Source organism: Poecilia formosa, unplaced genomic scaffold (genome assembly GCF_000485575.1).
Source record: "Poecilia formosa unplaced genomic scaffold, Poecilia_formosa-5.1.2 Scaffold261, whole genome shotgun sequence".
Classification (NCBI taxonomy): domain Eukaryota; kingdom Metazoa; phylum Chordata; class Actinopteri; order Cyprinodontiformes; family Poeciliidae; genus Poecilia; species Poecilia formosa.
In genome coordinates this window covers 785,816-807,117 of record NW_006800200.1, presented here as the reverse complement: position 1 = coordinate 807,117, position 21,302 = coordinate 785,816, and the positions used below count along the sequence as shown (strand labels likewise).

General features: G+C 37.4%; 1 protein-coding gene across 1 annotated transcript; it reads left to right on the top strand.

Moving 5' to 3' along the window:
- Window positions 1-1,702: 1,702 nt before the first annotated feature.
- On the top strand, window positions 1,703-19,163 carry mtmr10 (myotubularin related protein 10). The gene is made up of 16 exons (XM_007570464.2): window positions 1,703-2,390; window positions 4,050-4,107; window positions 7,034-7,173; window positions 7,532-7,604; window positions 8,151-8,293; window positions 11,311-11,404; window positions 11,508-11,655; window positions 12,080-12,167; window positions 12,288-12,376; window positions 12,661-12,791; window positions 12,898-12,967; window positions 13,205-13,275; window positions 13,380-13,552; window positions 13,645-13,815; window positions 14,585-14,767; window positions 16,393-19,163. The coding sequence occupies exons 1-16, from the start codon at window positions 2,334-2,336 to the stop codon at window positions 16,996-16,998; spliced, it is 2,295 nt and encodes a 764-aa protein (XP_007570526.1). The 5' UTR covers window positions 1,703-2,333; the 3' UTR covers window positions 16,999-19,163.
- Window positions 19,164-21,302: the final 2,139 nt, after the last annotated feature.

Here is a 21,302-nt window from a genome sequence, read left to right as displayed (position 1 = left end):
AGAAGTGCTTTACTTATTACAACTCGTGTTTTAATCAGACTGATTCCTGTCTGGACATGAATGTTGCATGGTGAGTCTATGGGTGTAACCCCTCTAATAGGCTACTTCATGTTTGCATTGCCTACACATACAGTAATGTGTAGTTTTAGTGGGTTAGTCCTGTTTTTTCAATTGGTTCTTGTTTCTTTGGGTGTACCAACATCTCAGAGGACATTTGTTAATGTGCTGTGGTTAAATAAACATCTTTCTTGTTCTTTCTGTCAAATACAATGTGAAAAAGTTTGAATGAAGTAAAATCGACATGTTTAGTCAGTCATCTCTCAACAACTAAATGCGGCAAAAACGTCTGTGATGCCTTTCGTCTGCTCTTTTGCCGCCATCTTGTGGACAAATGAGTGTTTTACATTGATTTGAAACAAAAAAGAAAATTGATAACTGAAAGGATTTATCAAATTCCATGAAGATTTTCTTGTAAAGTAATGAATGAATGAACTAAAACCATATCTATCAGAATAACAACCACTTCTGTATCCATAACCGTGAGTCAATTTACCATAAAACACTCTCCATAATGTCTACAGTAGCAAGTTCCTTACTGTTAAAGGCCTGCCATTTTACTCATCGGTGGGCGTTTTATTGCCTTTAAGTTGCTGAAAATCTGCCTTACTATAAATGTGGTAGTAGGTCAGTTGGGCCTGTTTTCTTTCAACCTAATAACCTGTCCCATAAATAGCACTTGTTTGGCTCAAAATGATTTGTTGATGTTAAACTGATACTCAAATAAGCATGTCCAGAATACCCTCTCTGAATGCACAACAGCTGGCAGTAATAAAAATGCAGACTGTTATTCACACAGGCTCTTTAAAGATGCAAAATAATTAATTGGAAAAAATATTTACAGTCCTAAATCGTAGTAATATTTGATTTCAGGTGCAACATTTAATGGGATCAGAATTAGACAAAAATAAAATGAAAGCATAGATCCACTCTGACCTGTGTCACCAATTTAGGATGGTAGTGGTAATATTATTTTGGCCTTTTTTTTTTTTAGCAATTAGGACCAGTTGAGCATCATTTTAAATGCCACCGTCTACCTTTTGATGCATTTATGACCAGAGTATCACCACATTCCGATGGCTATTTCAAACAGGATAATCCGTGCTATACAATTGCTCGTGGTTTGAATAACTTCACTGTAATGGCTCTTGATTCCACCTCAGATAAATTTCCAACACCTTACTGATTCTATTTTCCCAATGGATTAAATCAGTTCTGAAAACAAAAGTGAATCCAACCTTTTGCAAGCAGCTACTACTTCACTGCCAAGCTGGATGTGTCATAGTCCTGCAGTGAGGGAAGGGAGATGACTAAACTTGTGCAAAGCTTATGAAATCACAATTTATCAGGTGCATATAAGAGTCTAAAAATGTTATATTAATTTGTCAGGAAAGGACAACATATTTAAAATAGGATTACCTTTATTTTTCTTAGTCTTTCATTTATTTATTGTGGCACACAGAACATCAAGACAAAACAGAATGAAAATGCCAAACAGAACTAAGATCATGGGAAGATAGACAGGGAAAAAAGATCACAAGCTTCCAAGGTAATCCCTCATAGGCCGATGGGATTTGTAGTCCATGGGTGGTGTACTACATAACTAGTAAAACAGACGCTGTTTTCTCTTGACAATGACACGCAGGTCAGTGTGTACTGTACCGTGTACTCGTTGACATAAAGTTAGCTCTTAATACGGGCAGAGAGTGAGCGCCGTCCTGGGCTAACCTGACAGAAAGTTGATGTCGGAAAGTCTCGGTGGAGAGCAGCGCTGGAGCCCGGAAGCAGGGCGGGACCTCGGCTCTTTATAAACATGGCCGTCAAGTCCTTCGCAGCGTCAGGTACTGCGTTGGCTGAATAGTTGGACTTTAAGGAAGTAACTGGCGGGGAACTTATGCAGTAACAGGTGTAAAGAAAATGTAGGCCATTAGGTGACGCATTAATCTATTCTAGCGGTCATATATCTGCGTGGAAGCGATACTGACAAACTTCATTTAGTAGTTTGCGCTAGCTAGCTAAACGAGCTAACGCCGCCGTCTGAACGGTAACTTCTGTCAACTTTTTCCAGTCAGCCAGAAACTGTCTGCTTATCGGCATGGAGGAGTGTCGTCGTTCACCCAGAAGGGCTCGATGAATATTTCACACACGGACGGCTTGGAATAAGTCAGCGACGGGCTGAGCAAAACTTTCCTGGATTTATTTGTTTCCATTGCTGGCAGGACCAAAGCACTTCTTCATTTTCTGTTTGAAGACAAGTAACACTGCGGAAATAAACAATGTTTTCTGGCAAGCCCATGAAACCAACCTTCAAGTGTTATCTTCCTCCTGCGCAGGTATTTTTTATTTATTTTTTATTTTTTTTTTGTATTCTATCAGAGATTACGAAAGGGTACATTTTGCATGCATGCATATCGTTGTCAGTTAAGTAAATGTAAAATTACTTTTAATCTAAACCTCTCCTGCTGTTTGCAGAAGGTTGAAGTAGTGGAAAGTAACTTCATGCTTTTCCTCAAGTAGCTTCCCGTTTTTGTGCTTTGAGTTGTACATTTTAAATGGATACTTCTTTATTTTGTTCGTTGGCTTGAAAACTTTCCATAGAAGTGAAAAGTCGACATTCAGCAAAGTTGAAGTCACAGTTGCTAGTATGTTGTTTTTTTTTTTCCAACAAAAAGTTGATGACAGGTTCCCATTCATTTTTTTAAAAATTTCATTAAAATATACCACGCCATCCAAATAATTGCTAAAAATATAAAATGTCATCCTCATTCATTCATTAAATTAATCAAAAACAATTATAAATGCATGGACCATTACTTTGGGGCATATTTTGTGTTTAATAAAACTTTATGCTTTGATGGAGGAATGTGGCCATTCCTGGCATTCTTTTATTTTTATGATGATTTCAAAACATTTACCTTTATCAAAACACCACCAGCACATTCTTCTCTGTTTTATGTTTATAGTTTTTAGGAAAAAATAGCTGATAAGGGCTCAAAGAAAACCAGAAATTAATATCAATCAAGAAAAGTCCAGGCGGTGCATTTCTATTTTTTAAGAGCTTATTGAAGTTACTACTTTGTTTTTTGTAATTACTTTTTGTGTTATTTTAACTAAGCATAGAATATTTTTTAAAATGTATCACTAGAAATGGGTAACTTTTAATTTATTACCGAGTTGATTAGAAATGTATATCGTTCCAGTACTATTCCATGAAATCTTCACATTCACTTTTATCCCTGATGTCAGGTGACTGTCGTCTTTGGTTCCTAAATTAGGCTGTTTTATTTTCATTCTTTCACCTTTGCGGTTTTGAGAAAGGAAAAACAAATTCACTATGTTCGTTTTATATTGTGTGTATTCCAGAAACCCTTGAGTGAATGAAGGCTGTAATTTGTCCTGTTTTGTAAACCGGTGCAATGTTTTTCTTCAGGCAGCTTGGTCAAAGGGTTTGTTTACAGACTCTGAGGAGCAGCCCAAACAAAAAGTGTTTGTCTGGGAAAGGACAAGACACGTCTTTCACTTTCTTGATCATTTTTCATACCGTAATGCAGCATATTTTATAGAGATAGTAACAATCTTAAAGTTGCTGTTTTTAAAAAAAAAAGAAAAGAAAAAACACATTTTAACTCTCTTACTGGATTTTAAACAAATAAAAGAAATCTCAAACTCTTTTTTTTTCCCATTAATTTTGGATTTTTAAAATGCTGCTGCATTTTAAATATGTTTTCCTCTTTTTGTTGAGGAAAACAAAAGAGCGTCTCTAGCTGAATGCAGTAAATCCGTAGTCTTGTGTTACGAGTCTCACTTTAAGTATCGTAAGCTGAACTGAACTCAAGTACATCTACATTATTTCAACTTTCAGGACCAAGTTCTGTTTAATTTCTATGTTGAATACATTTTGACATTAATTGTGATGTTCTGTGACGCGGCAAAGAAGTACCAGGTCTTCATGTTTCTAACTCTGATGTCGTTCTTCTCTGTATTTTCTACAGAATGACGTGAAGAACAATATTGAACCACCTGTTAAGTTGGAGCCCAAGTTCCTTCCAGGTTAGATTGTTTTCTGTGTTTTGAAGAACTGAACCATATTTCATCCAGTCGGTTTAGATTTTCAACGAGGAAGTGAAATGCATATTAATTAAAGACTGTATTTATCTGTGCCGTCTACAACTTATCTCTGCTTAGGCTCACCAGCAAGCATGAGGCACGATTGTTTTTTGGTGTTTTTGATTAAGTGGTAAAAAGTTATAACTTATAATGAATAATCAGGATATTCATTCGTGGGGTCTAATCAGATACGGTTAATCTCAAAAGCCATTTGTGCTTGGTTTGGGTAACAAGTAACTCTTGTTTAAAATGCATTTCAAAGTGAAAACAAGCCACCTTGTAAACACTTTGCAAAACATTTTCAGTAGATTCCATCTATGAAAAATCCCACCAGTGATGATTTTTTTTATCTTCAGCAGCAGCACAAATTATTTTTCTTTTCTCTTAGTCACCCTCTGAAAAGCAATACTTGTGACAAAAATTGACAGATGAAATGTGATATTCTAGACCGATTCATTATTTTGACTCATTTTCTTTAATCTGCAGGGCCTAATTAGTAGTACAAACCATATAACTTGCTGCAGTGAGAGGTTTTTAAAGGCATGAGGTGTGGCTACCATGTGCACAACTCAAAATCAGTTATTCCAGTTCACATAAAAGCTTTTTTACTTGAAGTGGTTTAAAAGGATTAGATGACCTTTACCTGTAATAAAGTGAGTCACACTGTTAAACAGGAGTTGTACTTTGAAAGTTTTTGCAGAAATGCCCCGGTGTAAGCTTTGAGCTTAATAATTTCTTATCTTAAACATGCCTAATATTTCATAAAATATCTGCTGCCTATGAATTACAGTTAAAACAGATGCACTGTCTTAAGACTCAAACTTTTTTAGTGATTTATTTAGTTAATTTTTGGATATGAGGTTGTAGTGGTGTGTTTGGTTGTTAGTCCTGTTCTCTCTCAGTTGACCTGTAATGATCTCATAACCTTTCTGGTGTGTGTTCTGATTCTTTCCCAATGCAAGCTGGGAAACAGATTACGAAGCTATTACATCATTATCTGCATCCCAAAAAATAGTTGATAAACATAGAGCATTTTTTTTTTCAATATTTTGGCATTTATCAAATAAAATCAGCTTAATTTGCCTAACTGGTGAGATTTTTGTACTTTACAATTTTGATATATTCTTTAATCATATTTTACAGTGTATTCTGTTGTCAGAGCACATTAGTTTTTATTCACCCGATACTCTGAAGGTATTTGCACCAAGTGGGCTTTGTTTTTTTTGTGTTTTTGCCCTGGTTTGCAGGCAAACCAACAGGTTTTATTCTCAGCTGCTTCTTCTTTTTCTTTTTTAACTGCATGGTTTTGTTTGGCTCCTTTGAAGTGGTGGCAGTGACTCCACCCTGCTGCCCCAGATCCCCGAGCCCGAGTGTTTAGTGGTCATGTGATGGACATGGATCCTGTTGCTCTTTACGATTTGTGTTGTAATAAATGTGAAAAGCCACACGGGGTTTATAGTCCGAAGGCCCACAACGGCTAAAAGACTGATTCAGCAGGGAAGGGTGGAAACCATCCGGCTCATATGTGGACATAGTTTTGATGCTGCATGTGTGTTATTTGACCTTTGACTTCAGTTTTTGATATGTATGTATGTAAGTTATTGAAGACACTATTTTCCTGCATTCTTCTTCCTGTCTTCTTAGCTACGAGGCGATGTCACGTTCTGGGGGAGCAAAAGTCTGCTGGACTAGTTGAGCTTGTTTGTGATGAGCTTTTTATACAGAAACTTGTGAAAACCTGTGAAGTTTTCATAAACTGAAATTAGATAATCCAGGGTGAAGTGTGTGCTTAATTGGGTTTGATTTGACAGCAAATGGAGCAGCATCACAAAGATTGTTGGCTTTAACAAGCCAATTGGCTAAAGTCTTGCTTTAGTCTGTTGTTTCATGAAGATTTTCTTTTGAGCAAATTCACGTCGTAACCTTTTGTGTGCCATATTTTTGCAAAGAACTTAAAGAAATGTAATAAAGTCAACTTATAAAGATGGAACTGGGTTTTTTTTTATTTTTACAAAACAGTCTACTAGATATCTGAAGTGCAATAAGTTTGATAAAAGCAAATTGTCCATTCCAGATGCATTTTATCTAAATTGTTCAGTTTTGAAAACTACATCTTTGAATATTTGTCAGGTTATATATGGGGCATTTATTTCTTTGGGAGTTTAATGTATTTACTCTTGAAGATGAATTTCCCTTTTTATTTAGCAAATATCAAATTTGAGTTTGGTTAATAATGTAAAATATTTAGGTCATTTTCTGAGGAGTGATCCCTGTGATGATGATGGTGATGTGAAGCGGCAGTGTTATAAGTTGTACATGCAAACTAATATGTTGGCACGGAAATTCACCCTGTGTGAACGAAGTTAAAAAGTCACTTTTTGCACCTCGTTTTATGTGGCTCACCTGTGATAACGCTGTGATGAAGAAACTGCAGGTAGCCTCTCGGGACGGTTCTAAAATCCTCCTCGGATTTCCACGTTGGACATCTGCAAGTCAGCGTTTGTCATGAGTAACATGCCGACTTTTCGTGCTTTGCTGAGGAATTTCACGTATAAATTTATGGGCTGCTTGGATTTATCAAACAACTTAAGAGCTCTGACAACTGCTACACGTAGCGACGTTGGTTACTTTTAGCTTTTTTAAAACATTGGAATAATTATCTGCTTTGTGATGCCTCCTTTTACTTGATTTATTTTATATATGTGGTATGGACTACTTTTTGTCTCGAAACAGATTTTCCTCTTCTTTCTTCGTCTTTGTCATGTACTTGTTTTTGTTTATTCTTGAATAATTTGCTTTAGTAAGTCATAGCTTTAGTTGTATTTAAATTTTGGCGTTTTTGTTTTGTCTTTCGTCGTGTTTTTCTCAGGAGAGATAATCGTAAATGAGGTGAATTTTGTGAGGAAATGTATTGTCAGCACCGACAGCAGCCAGAGTGACCTCTGGGGGAGGTTGATATGCACCAACTTTAAGGTTTCTTTTATTCCTCAAGAACCCCCGCCTAAGCAGGTATGTGTTCAGATTCTTCTTTTTCTTTTTTTTTTTTTTTTTGTGGCCATCAAGTTGTTTTTCATCTTGCAGCATTTTCACCTTACTCAAACAGTTGAATGTTGATCTTGACTTAGATTAAATGTGTCTGATGTGTATTTTTAGGCCTTGTAAACACAGCCTTACTTGTACATCAAGCTCATTTAGAAAAGAGGAAGAAGTACTTCCTTGTTGGTGATAGTACAAGAAGTAAGAGCTGGCGTCATTTCCATGTACAGATTGTTGGTCTGAGACAAAATGGAGCCCGAGCATAAACTCAACAACGCAGCAAGCAGTATTTAAGGGTGTGCATATTTTAATTTTGTTGTTTTCACTGTAGAAATCCCAGTTTTCCCACCTCCTACTTGGACAACAAGACATCTCTCTCACCTGCCTTGATCAAGTAGTAACAGGTACAGCAGAATACACACATGCATGTTCTGATTCCTTATTTATTATCTAAAATCACTTTTTTAAAAAAAACCCTCCTCGACTGGAGAGTCCAGAATTAAAGTAAGAGGATCCATCTTGTTTTTCATTATTGCGTGGGCATCTTGGCTTACTGGTGTCGGCTGTTGTTTTTTCTGGTCAGCAATCTGATAACATGTGATGTCGGGGTGAATGCAGTGTTCAGTTGCACTGCAGCCTGGCTTATGTTTCTGTATGTACGGCACTGATGCAGTCCGCTGACGCTGCAGAGGCAAACGACCGGAAAATGAGTTGTTGAGTTACAGTGAGACGGAGATGTTCATTTACTCAGCTTGTTTTTTAGCCGTTTTACATGAGCGCGTAATATCCTATTTAAAAATTTTGTACATTCAAGCGTTTATAACCTTTGACCCTGCGTTTATACATGAGAACTTTCTGTTTATGCCTTAAATCATTCTGCAAGCCGTACTGGTGTTCATACTCTCAACAATGCTTCGCTCTGTTGAAGACTTTTTATCTGTCTCTCTCAGTTAATGATACAAGGGGGAAGAAGAAAGTGTTAGGCTCCAACCAAAAGCTGAAGTTCAACCCAATGGAGCTTATTCTGTACTGCAAAGACCTGCGTGTAATACGCTTCTGCTTTGACGAGGCCGGGCCTGAGAGTGCCAAAAAGGTGAGTGAAATTCAGTTTTACTTCCGTCTCTGTGACAAAGCTGCTTCTGCAAGTAGATGACTAGGCGTATTTGAATCATCTGAACTGATCAGTGGAGAGGAAATTTTCTTAAAACACAAAAAATCTTTTTCGCAATCTGAACATATGGAAGCTAATACGGGTAATATAAATGCCATTCATGCATTAAAACATAAATGCATCATCAGCAGGGTTTAGCTACTTATTCTCTTTTCTAGAATACAAACTTTCAGGATAAAGATCTTCGCCAAGAAAAGAATGTTGTACATATGCTGAAGGAGAGAGATGTCGCTTTTCTTCCTGTTTTTACAGATGGTTTATTTAACAGGTGTTAAGCAAACACCAAAACCACAGGACCACATAATGAAACCATGCATTTAAGCAACACTTTCCTGTTGCAGTGAGAGAATAAAAAAAAAAGACAAATTTGATGACAACTTCTATACAAAACAGTTAAAGCCATATATTTTCATACTCTTCAAATATACTTTTCTTTTTTTCCCTTCACAGTCTGATGTCAAATCAGATTAAAGTTTTCCTGGTCTTGATTAACTAAATTTGTGCACATTTCACATCAAAAAGAAATTCCTATGCAATACGAACACATCTTCTTGATAAAAGGTACGATGGCACGTAGAGATGAGTAATATAATTAAAGATTTATGATAAAGTTGCTCGATGTGGCAATGATGATATAACATACATGAAACAAATTAATAGCAGTTCTGCTGTCTTCTTACTTCGGCTTCATTTCAAACCTAGATTTCAGCTCGTGATTAGTTTATCCAGCAAAATGCTCCGTTTTCATCTCAGCAACATGGTTTTATTTAAAATGTTGCATCTGGCTACATCTGCTGTTTTGGAAAGGAAACCACTTGTTTCTAAATGACTTGACCAAAACGTCTTGATTTCCTCCAGAAAATGCAACAAAATTCGTCGCAGACATGCAGAGGCTGAATGCATGGACCTTGCTGTATATAATTATCTAGTATTTATCTAGTAGTTATTTGTAATTTTGGTATTGCCTAGTCGTTTTATGAAGAGGATAAATGTCTTCTTTATTGTGCAACCTTAATGACTAGATGTGCATGAATACATGAACAGATGAGCGTTGAACTTTTAGTCATCTGGATTTTGTACTAAAACACGACTAAGACTGGTAAAATTATTTTCCCGGTAGCTCAGATGACTGCTTTAGTTGTTGTTTTGTTCACTGAAGTTTTATGTAAATTATGATTTATGGCGTTGCCTTTTTAATACATCAATGGGTCTAAATGTAATTTGGAATCAGAAACTTGAAAAGATGCTCAATCATCTGAGCATTTTCAAATTGTTTGGCTTGTTAAGACCTCTGGCTTTCTTTCATTATTCAGACAGTAGCAGGTAGAGATCATGAAAACTGGCTTAAAAGAGGACAAGTCGGGTTGAATTCATTTCTAGGAGGTGAAGAAAAATGTTTAGTGTGTGTAGATAATATCTGTTGTTTAAATACTCAAGTCTTGCTTAAGATTAACAAAAATAAACTAGTCAAAAATAAGCAGCTTCTCCTTTTTGTGTATGATGATTATCGCTTTCTCGATTGTGTTTTTGTTCCTCTTGACTTCTTTGTTATTTTGTTCTGCTGACAAAGATTCTCCTTTCCTGATTTCAGCTTTTGAACTCTCAGCCTATGCACAGTATCAGTGTAACCATCAGTGTCACTGTTACAACGTCACTTAAATCTGTTCTTACAGCTGTGTCACATTCCATGTGAGTGGAAGTGACTGATTTTTGCAGGATGTGTGTTCATTAGCTAACCAACAAAGGGACACTGAGAACAATGCTCACTCAGGGTGAAGGAAGTAGAATCTGATCCTGATAGTTGGAGGAACTGGCAGCGTGAGCCAGCCTCATCTCCAACACAGCGAAGCGCCAAACAGATGTTTGTTTTCTCCACATCAGTTCTCAGTTTTGGGGGTGAATTCAGGCTGCTGTGACGCAATAAATGCAGCAGTTCCCATCCTAAAAATCTGCAAATTCATTTGTTAAAGAGTTGTTGTTGAAGAGTTTATTCAAGAAACAAAAATTCTAATGAACTCAAACGATAAGAAGAAAAAACTTTTTTTTTTTTTCCCTATGGAGCTGTAGTGAAAGTTCGAGTTGCAGAATTTGAATTTAATGCATAATTCCTCCAGATTCTTACTTTGGAGCTTCCTCAGTGGATTATACAGTACATTTCCTTACATTTATTGAAATGGCTACATGTCTGCCATCATCTGGGAGTAATTTTGCCTCAGGTGTTGGAGCAGCATATACCTACGCCACAGCTGACAAATTATGGGGTTACTGAGAGGCACAACTTGCTATTTAAACGTCACTTCTTGCCAAACATGCAGTTGTTAGCAGTAGCTTTACGACAGTATAAAACAGTAAAATGTTTCCTTTAGCGTTGGGCACTAACACAGAATATGTCTGCCCTCTCTTACCGTTTGGGTTTATTAATGGACACCCCGTCTGTGTAATTACAGTATGGACCTAAGACGAGGCCCGGTTCTTTTTTTAACCCTTTGACATATGGAACTTGCTGTTCTGTAATAGCTCCTTTTTTTTCTTCCCATAGGAAATTACAGAGCAGGGAGCTGCCTTTTCTCTATAGACACACACACACACACACACACACACACACACACAGAGTCGTTTTCTGTGTCCTCTCGTGTTATTCACAGCTTTACTACTGAATAGACGGCTTTGTTAGACTCCAGTAGAACCTCTTTCTATGGTTCTGCTAGAGTCTAACAAAGCTCTGCTCAGGCCCGTGAACCCAAAGCTGCGTCTTACACACAGACTTTTGCTTTTTTAGGGTTTATTTATGCCTCCGTTTTTCCTCTGAGTTCATTGTAGTCAGAACGAGCCTGGCTTTTGGATCTGAGCTGACGTCGTCTTCAAAAACAATAATTAAATTGTTCTATAGTGCTGCTGCTTTAAGTCGCTGAAGGTATTTTTATCTTTTCTGAATATAGGTCTGCCTTGCTATTGCCCATTATTCACATCCAGCTGATCTTCACTTGCTGTTTGGCTTTGAGTATCAAGGACTAAGATATCATCAATCTAAAGGTGACTAAAAATAAATATTACCTGGTAGATTCTTTTTTTTTTTAAGTTTTCATTATTTTTACAGAACTAAATGCTTGTTTTGTTTTTGTTTTTTTATTTCCAGGGGACCTAGTCAATGGCTCCAACCCAAATGGAGGAATACAGACGCCAATGTTTGACCGCCCCTCTGACTGGGATCGAGAGATTAAGAGAACCGGGGCTTCGGAGTGGCGGGTTTGCTCCATCAATGAGAAATATGTCGTCTCTGAAAGGTTTTCAGATCATGTTTTATTTGTAATGTAAAAAAAATATCTAACCCTCTCGCAGATGACTTAAGATGGGCAACTATCTTTTTTTTTTTTTTAAGGTTCTTTCCACAGATCAGTTTAACTTTCATTTCCAGACTGAGTCACACTGAACTAATTCAGCTGATATTGATTATTTTACTTTATATAGAGCCCAAGTTAAACAGCTGAGAGATGCACACACCTCCATTATCTCAGAAAAGAACTAATGTTGAAAATACATGGCTTTAAACAATATTTTTGAATTGTTTTTAACTCTATTTAAAATGCTAGAAGGTTGTTTAGAGGATAAAGAGTGTAAAAGGTTCCTGTTGTTCTCTGGATATCATTGTTTTTTTGTTGTTGTGAAATTTTAAGTTGTTTTTCTTTTGTTTTCTTTTAACTCCTTCAGTCTTCCAGAGTATGTTGTGGTCCCAGTTTCTTTGACAGATCAGGAACTAAAACAATTATCACCATTGTTTAATGATGGCCGAGTCCCTGTAAGTAAAATCTGATTCAAGCTCAAATTATTAGTAAAGCTATAATTCTGTTCATTTAATTCAAACTAGTTCCTGCTAACACAAAATTTCATGTAGTTTTTTTTTTTTTTCTGTTTGCAGCTGTGGTGCTGGAATCACAGGAATGGGAGCGCTCTTGTCCGCATGGCGGGCCAAACAGAACCGCTGGCTCAGAGGAAAACTGAACTGAAGTAATACAAATCTGTCTGCTTCTTTTACTTGGTTGAGGTCAATATTAGAGTTTAAGACATTTTTATAGATACCAGAGTACATCTTTTATTTCTTTTCTAACCTCCACCATAAGATTATTTGCAAACTTTTAAGACATTTGACTCGATAGTTATTAACTGGAAAATGACAGCCGTCATGTGTTTATCTGAGATGTTAAACCACTCCAGGTGCTAAATTGTAGTGCAATTTAGTGTTGGAACCGTATCCTGACAGTTTAACTTATCGTCTGTCTTATTATTTACAGGATCTTCACGGCGATCACTCGAAGCCATCCGCAGCGCCGAGAAGTAACCTTTACAGATCTGGACAGGAATCTTCCCAACATCCAGGAGATCCAGGGTGCCTTCGTTAAAGCCAGACAGATCTGCACTTTAGGTAAACGCTCTACTAGTCCTATGTAACCCATTGATAATAAATCAGAAATAAATGTCTTTTCAGTGGAAGGTTGTGCAGAGTTTGGAGATTTGTTTTCTTTGTGCAGATCCTTTTGAGGAATCAGAGGAGAGATGGCTTTCATCCATGGAAAATTCACGATGGCTGGAGTATGTCAGGTACGCAAACGAACCAACATCACTTCAAACTGGTATTTTTATCTGTACGAAATGATTCACAGAGAAATGGCTAATGGAAAGAAACAATTAATTCTACCTTTATTACGCTGCATTTGAGCTTTCTTTAGTGGTTAAAAGAGAAAAGAATATATAAAGCTTATATTTCTATTTATTTAGAAATGTTTTTTGTGTATATATTTGTATTTATGTTGCTGTTTCTGTTCGTCTCTGGGCCAGGATGTTTTTAAAAGTCTCAGCTGAGACGGTCTACAACTTGGATGGGAAGAACGTCTCCGTCGTCCTTCTTGGTAATTTCCATTCATCAGTAATGGAGCCACAGTGTTTGCGTGTTTCATGCGAGTGATGAGTTTGAATATGTTTTAATTATCGTTTTGTGTTTATTCTTGTGCAGAGGAAGAAGACAGAGACCTGAACTGTGTGGTGTCCTCCTTGGTGCAGCTCATGTTGGACCCTCACTATCGCAGCCTGAATGGGTTTCAGAGTTTGGTACAGAAGGAGTGGGTGATGGCCGGCCATCGCTTCCTGGACAGATGCAACCATCTGAAGAAGAACGACAATAAGGAGGTACGCCTTTTAATTTAAAATGCTGCAGTCACAAACAAGTTCAGACGTTCTTGGTTCTTCTCACCGCTTTGTTTCCCTTCTCTTGGTCACAGTCTCCGTTGTTCACCTTGTTCCTGGACTGCGTGTGGCAACTGACCAATCAGTACCCGGCAGCATTCGAGTTCACAGAGGCCTACCTGACTGTCCTCAGTGACAGCATGTGGATCCCGCTCTTCAGTACTTTCCTCTTCAATTCTTCTAAACAGTGTACTCAGCTCTTACAGGTGAGAAATTTTACATTTTCTGAGCGTTTGTTGGCTTTTGTGGATGCATTTACAAGCGTCGGCGAACATGCAACAGTAATACTGTTTTAATAAATATTTTAAATGTGAAAATGAGAATGTTTTTGACGTTTAATTGAATCTAAAATGTTATTTCTGTATGTGTTTTGAATCATTTTTCAAAACTAACCAGCCTTAAGCCGTGTTTATTTATCCAAATGATGCACAAGAAGTTGAATGCTATAATAATTAGCTTGTGTCCGTCAAAGTAGCCCACATATTACAGAAAGGTCAAATATTGTCTCTGCGCCTAACCTTTTCATGCATGATTGATGATCCTTTGTCAGGATGTTTTTTTCAAAAGTGTTTTTGATTTTCTTACGGCATAAAAAAGGTAGGGGGGAAAAATTAACATGTTTTCTCCCCAGGTGATCAGTTGTAATACATCACTAGTATTGGTCTTTAGGCGTTACTTGATGCCACAAATATTTTTTACCTGCAAGGAGGGACTGGATATTTCTGAGTTGCTTTTTTGTCTGTCATATTGGATTTATCAAATATTTTCTTGAACTTGCAGTGGATGGCCAGTAGTTGATGGTGTATTGTATGATGCTCTAGTGTCTGTGTGCATTTATAATAGAAAAATCCACAAGAAACACAAGAAAGTGGCTTTTGGATAGCTGTCCACTGCAGTGGCCACAACGCATGTCAGGGTTAATTATTTTAGTTCATATTGTGTGCTAAAATAATTAATATTTTGTTTCCTTTGCAGGACTTTGCGAAGAGCAAAGCCATCCCTCCAGGGGAAAACCACACGGCGATCTTCCCTCCTGTGTGGAAGTGGTCACAGCAGTTCTCCGCCAGGGATCAAACCCTCTTTAATAACCCCATGTATGTTGGGAAAGGAGCTGCCTGTGTTCAGAACGGAGAGGTGAAAACCTTCCAACGCACAAAGGTAAGCAGGGGGCTGCTATTAGTGTAACCTTTGGGTTTACATCACTTAAGAGTTGGTGTAAATGCACTGAGATTGGCTTTTCATAAAGCACATTCAGAGAGTAAGCAAAAAAAATAGGTAAAGAACCATGTGTGCACCTGAGTTTCTTCCACATCTGAATGTGCATGAAGGATCTTTATATTTAAAAAAAGAAACCTTTTCTTCCTCATTTAATTTTCTCGGAGGCTGAAGAAAACACTTATTCATGCACGATGAAAGCCCCGTTTATCCTACTGATCCAAGGCTTAGATTCATAGATTTCTCTGTTTCCAAAACATTAAGAGTCAGCTGTCAGCGTTATTGAAGCGTGGCACAGGAGGGTAAAATGTGGAGTTTTGTTTGGGAAAGTGAACAGTGTGTGTGCTGACGGCTGTAACGCAGAGCTATTTATTCCCTTTCTTAGCACGTCATGTGACGTCTGTGTGTTCTCTCTTTGCTTCATTAATTCACTAGTTTTATAATCTGCTCTTGTCAACATAGCTTTAGCCATTTCAAATTAATCTGGTATATATGTGAGCTCTTTCTGATGAGGTAGTTGGATTAAGTGAATGTGATCCTCCTTGCGGATCAACACGAGGTCCGATAGAAAACTAGTGCTGCAAATTAATCAAGCAACCTGTCTGAGCTGCTCCACAAGCTTCCACATCGGTTAGATGTTCTGTAATAACTGAACCGGCCCAAAAGCCGAGGCCTTTTGGCCAACTGGGACAACTGGGCCAGTTGTCCCAGTTGTCCTTTGGTTATGCTCTGATGAATCTGAGCTGCTAAATTGGCTCAGAAGCAGCGAAAACAGAACAACAGAGTCAGTCCCGCTGTTCTGGATAAACCTTACAGTTTTTAAGATGTAGAGATTATCCATTCTATCTACAGATTATTTTGCTTTTCTCTTGGTTCGTCCATGTTTGTTTTTTTTTTTTTTTTTTTTTAATTTTCCATCACAAGAAATTAAGATTTAGAATTTTTTATAGGTATAATTTTTGGTTTTGTCTCAATTGTGTGCACTTCTTTGAGTTTTTCTGTGTTCTGTGCAACACTGTGACTTTAAAACTTATTCAGTCATCCTTTTCTATTCATTTAACCCAATCAGCTAAAAAAGTGTGATTATATTTGATTCAGTTTTTCATGAGGGTAAGTCTGTCGCAATAAGTAGTAATCAGTTAATTACAGGATTAAAATGAGCTTGATATTTATTCTTATATTTCTCTGAAGGAGAATTTTGCTTTTGGAGATTTTTGTTTTGTTTGCAAGTGGCTTTTTGTTGTTTTATTTATTGTTTTTTGCTGGTAAATGCCTTAAAGTTCCAGCGTTTTTACACAAATTTGTTCAACTGGAGCGCCATTATCAGTAATACTTGAAAAAGGTCTCAAAACCACAATATTATCATTTCTCCTAATTACTGGGACAATTTATTGTCTAGCAAAATTAATTACTGTGACAATCCTACATGAAGGACCTTAAATTAAAGTTAGAGCAAGTCCTCCACTGTGTGGCATTAGAAGTTTTTTTGACTGGTTCAGAAACTTTAAATAGTCTTGGGATCTTCTGCCGTTTGACCTAAATCTGCTCCCGTGTTCTTCCTCCAACAGAAAGCTTTCAGTTCTACGGTGCGAATATCGAGCACGTCGCAACGTAACGGCGTAAAGGGCGATGAGGAGACGCTGCAGCGGCGGGGCTCTCTGGGGCTGAAGGCCGAATTCTCTCCAGTGAAAGACGAAAGTCCGTCGGAGCGGTTCTTCAGGGACTGGTTTTCTCGCCCTGCAGACCAGCAGGGAGTCCTGATCCCCTACGTCCTGCCCTCACACGTGGTTCTCTGGAAGTTGTTCTTCCTACGCTGGGTTCCCGAAGCCTGCATCCCACACGGAGGCCCCGCCACCGTCTACCACAAGGTCTCCCAACTGGTTGATGAAATCGAGACGCTGCAGAACAAGCTCAGGCAGTACAAAGGGCCCAGTCCACACAGCACCCCCGGCCCGAGACCGGGCGGACCCCCTTCCGACCAGCGGAGGATGTATTTCAAGGCCAGTTCTCCAGATGACCCCCCAACTTCACCCAACGTCCTTAACTCGTCTTTTCCCTTCAACCCTGTGGGAAACCTGTGCCGGCGAGGCGTTCCAGGGACTCCGATTAGCAAATTTCTGAATGGAGCGAAGACCTGGCTCTCTACAGAGACTCTCGCTAACGACACTTTCTAATGGATTTTTGTAACAACAGATCACATTACTTTCCATGACCTTTTACTAAACTGTCCATACGTGTGCTGCTGACAAGTTAAAAATAACCCTCAAGTGTTTGTAAATTTACTGACCTACATTCACTAGAATTTGCACCATTGCTGCTGCTTTAAAGATGAGGTTATTCCTAATTTGTTTGGGGATTAAATCATTGACTCTTGTAGGAATAAATTAGGATCCTTTCAGATGCATCCTTCTTATTGGCCAGTACTTTTTCTGCAAAGTCTGTGGGGAAAAAAAACAAACATCTGTATAATATGCATAGGTTTATCTTGAGCCTTTTAGTCTAGCAAACATAAATGTACTTTCTCATATCCTTCTCTGCCATAACTGACTAAAAAGGACATTTTGAGATTTTACTTCATGGTACACCTTTACTACAGAATTTAAAGTTCCTCCTCCAGGCCTTGCATATAATTTGCTGTGGGTTTTTAAAGCTAAGACATACTAAAGTAGAACTGTAACTCTGCTTTTCTTAGTAGAACAGATGTGTGAAGTGAGAGAATACTCATTTTTAATGCAGCAGCAATGATGCAATTCTCTGATCATAGATGCTAATGTTCCTGCCTGTTTTAATTTATTAAAGACATTTAAAAAAAACCTGTCACAGTTGACAAGAAATCAGCCCAGTGGTTAAAACAGAAACTATTTAAATGTAATGGGATCTTGAAGCAGTTTGCAGTAAAGATTTTAGTAGATCTTTTGCAACAAGTGGTGTGGGATCAGGGCCTGACTTTGAACATGCTCAGACGTTGTTGTCGTACGTTGTGAGAATGAAAGTCTGTGGTAGATATTTCCTCTTCTGCTTTGCAGGGGGTCCACTAAGCTGTTTTTTTTTTTAGATGCCTTCTGGTAAAGGCACTGAGGGGAAACCCAGTGAGGGCAGCTGAACGAGTGAACAAATGATGGAAAAGGGACAAATTCTTTTAGTCCGATCAGTTTCTGGTTTAATAAACTGGGTAAAGTCGCAGATCCATTGATGATGGCATTTTCAATGTTTCTCATTGACATGATCTGAGCTAACATATCTTAATGAAATATGTAAATTTCCTCCAGAATTTGACATTCCCAGCACACGACATTCATTGTGCAACTACAGCAAAAGTCAAAAAGAGCTAAATGCTCATTTAGTTCAACAGAAAATATATTCCTGAACATGCTTTGATCATTACCTGTAAAACAATTGAAAACCAGAAACAAAAGGTCATTCTATTCTCACAAATGATAAAACGCACATTCTGTGATTTCCTTCTTGCTTTAGACTGTGTACTCTTAACATCATTTCTCTTTATTAGCAGCGGATCATCGACACTTTGGAGACTCGCCTGTAGAAATAAATAGTTTAGTCTTTATAAGAAACCAGCACTGTCTAAAATGTCAAAGGAAATGGTATTTATTGCAAACCACTTACCACCTTTTTATTTTCTTCCAAAAGTGCATTAAATGCTGCATTGCTAGATTAACTGACGACATGCAGCAATCTCCTCATTCTTCAGCAATAACTAGTTCAGGTGTTTCCTATAATGTTTTATGTAAGTGCAAACCTGCTCTCCCAAATGCAATTGTTGCACTTTTTTCCCCTCCCCAGAATATAGAATGGAGCATTATAAGGCAACTATTGAATATAATTTTGGCAAATATTATAAATACTGTATATTTGAAATGTTTCTGTTCATTCTGATTAATGGTACTAAATAACTCTTCATTCTTGATTTAGTCTTTATATTTTAAGGAGATGTATTTATATGCAGTTTTTCCACTAATTCACATTGTTGCACTCTGCTGTAATCGTATGATGAAGCGACGCCTCTGGCGTCGTTTCAGACGGATGATCAGCAGATCATCCATCAGCAGAAAGATGGATTTATTCACTTATGCAAATGTTCTCAAACAGGGACACAGTTACTTATGCACACCCTTTGTGCCTTTTATGAGGAAGATTGACTGTTCTTTGTAACTATATTCTTAATCTGTTGAGCTAATTTTGTTTCTAATACTTGTGACTTAGCAGAGCTGTAAATGTACTAGAGTTCAGGGGGTTTGCACTGAAGCTGTTTTTGCTAACAAAACATGTAGCTCAATTATGTATACCAGCAGCAAATAATTATACTAGTTTTCAAATGGAATGGTGGTCTTTTTGTTTTTATTTTATTGAGCTCTTATAAATCGAATCAAATTTTATTTGTACAGCACATTTCAGCAACAAGGCATTTCAAAGTGCTTCCCATCATAAAAACACAAAACTAGAAAGTCATTAAACACACAGGGAACAATTGAAACATTACATTTAGTCAAGTGCCATTGTTGAATTCTTCATTGATTGTTTCAGTTAAATAAGAGGGATCCTAGGGTTGAACCTTGGGATACCCCACATGTGACTTCTGTCTGCTGCATTATAACTAAACCCATCAGATTTAGTAGGTAAAAATATCCTGGCCTGGATCGTATCAGGGAAAAACATGAGTGTATGCAGGATACAAATATCACAAACTTTATGTAGTAGTTTGGTCTGCAGAGAAATTAAATCAGCAGCTGACTTGCCATAAATTTAGATTTGTGCATAGTTGCTTCAGTTTAACTGGACCCAATTGAAATACAGAAGCAATTTGGTTTATTTTATGTAACAAAGTTCTCAAAATACCAAAGGAAAAACCTGTATTGCTTTTATAGCAGCTTTTATAGCGGCTGTTTTTCAGATAAAGGAGAATATATGGTAGTGCAGTGAGATCTCCACATTTGGTTCCACCTATTACTAATATTTTTACAATAATCCTGAGGACAAACTGAAATAAATACCAAATGGGTCAAATATAAAACTCAAACTAAGCAACTTAGTTTATAATGTTGCCGTTTTCCAGCAGCCATGCAAACAAACTGAGTGCTGTGGTACTGGGTTCGCCCATGAGCTCCAGACTTTGCCCTGCTGCCTCACGTCACGCTGCTAAAAGAGCAGGTACTTGCTGACATCTTTGCTTTTCTTGTCTGGTAGTTAAACTATTCCTGTCAATGTGCGTTAAATAATCTACCCTAACACTCTGCTGCAGCTCCAAAGCTTTTCGGATGTTTTATTACTTCTGCCTTTCCAACCAATTATTAGCTGTTAAATCCAAGCTGGTTTAATAAGAAAACTTCAATGCTTTGTAGGATTAATGTTGAAACTAACACAAGTGGGGAATATAATCTGAAGAGAAACTAAGACGGTTTTCACAAACCATCTATTTCCTAGAATCAGGTTTTTGTTGTTTTATTTTAGATTTTTCTATTAGTTTTTACAACATTAAGTTGCTCTTTTCACCTCAATTCAATAAAGGACACAATGCAGAAGATTTGTCAGTTCAAGCCTACTTAACGTTTTGATGACAACTTGAACATTATTTCCTGTTGTTTAAAACATAAATGAAAGAATATGAATGGTAAAGTTTCTAAACCTAGTCCAAGAACAAAAAGTACAGGTGATTATCTGGAAGTAAAAGACTCTGAGGCAAAATTAACAAAATAAATTGCAAAATTCTAAATTTTGAATGTTTGTGTCTTTCTCTATCTGACTGAACCTAAGTTACCATAAAAATTGGACAAAAATATAATTTTTGATTTAGCGTACCAAACATTGAAAGTCATATAAGTATAAATCAAAAATAAGTAAAAACAAACTTTTTTGGTGTGTGTGGATATTTATCTTTTAGACACAAACCTGGGATCACTTTTTCAATATAGCATTTTGTTGTTACATCCTTCAAATTTCTAAGATGATAAAATAAAATGTCAAACTGGACATGATTCTGTGAAAACATATTTCTTACAGGAAATCATTTCAGGACACAACCCTCCAGCTCCCCCTGCTGTGTGCCATTTAATGCGCCTCACGCAATCAAACTGTGAAAAACTCTGATGGACTCTAACACAGTCAAAAATGAACTATTTAAGCAATTTACACTGAACTTAGAGTCTACACAGACTTTTCTGAGTTCATCCTTCCACTTGGAAGTAGAGGTTGATTGCTTTTCATTGTGTGTTTTATATTTCTTCTAAATGTATTCTTGATCTGATGAGTCTGAAGCGTTATACAATAACGTTGCAGCTTGTTTGGTTGGGAGGAGTCTGTATGTCCTTAGTATTCATAGATGTCTGTGTGGGTTTTTTATATCACTTGTGGGTTTGTGCAGCTGATTTATCTCTATGTACAGAACCAGACATGTAAGCTTCATGAAAATGTGTTTAAAAAAAAAAAAAGGGCACATCTTACCGCATTCTAGGACAGAATATTA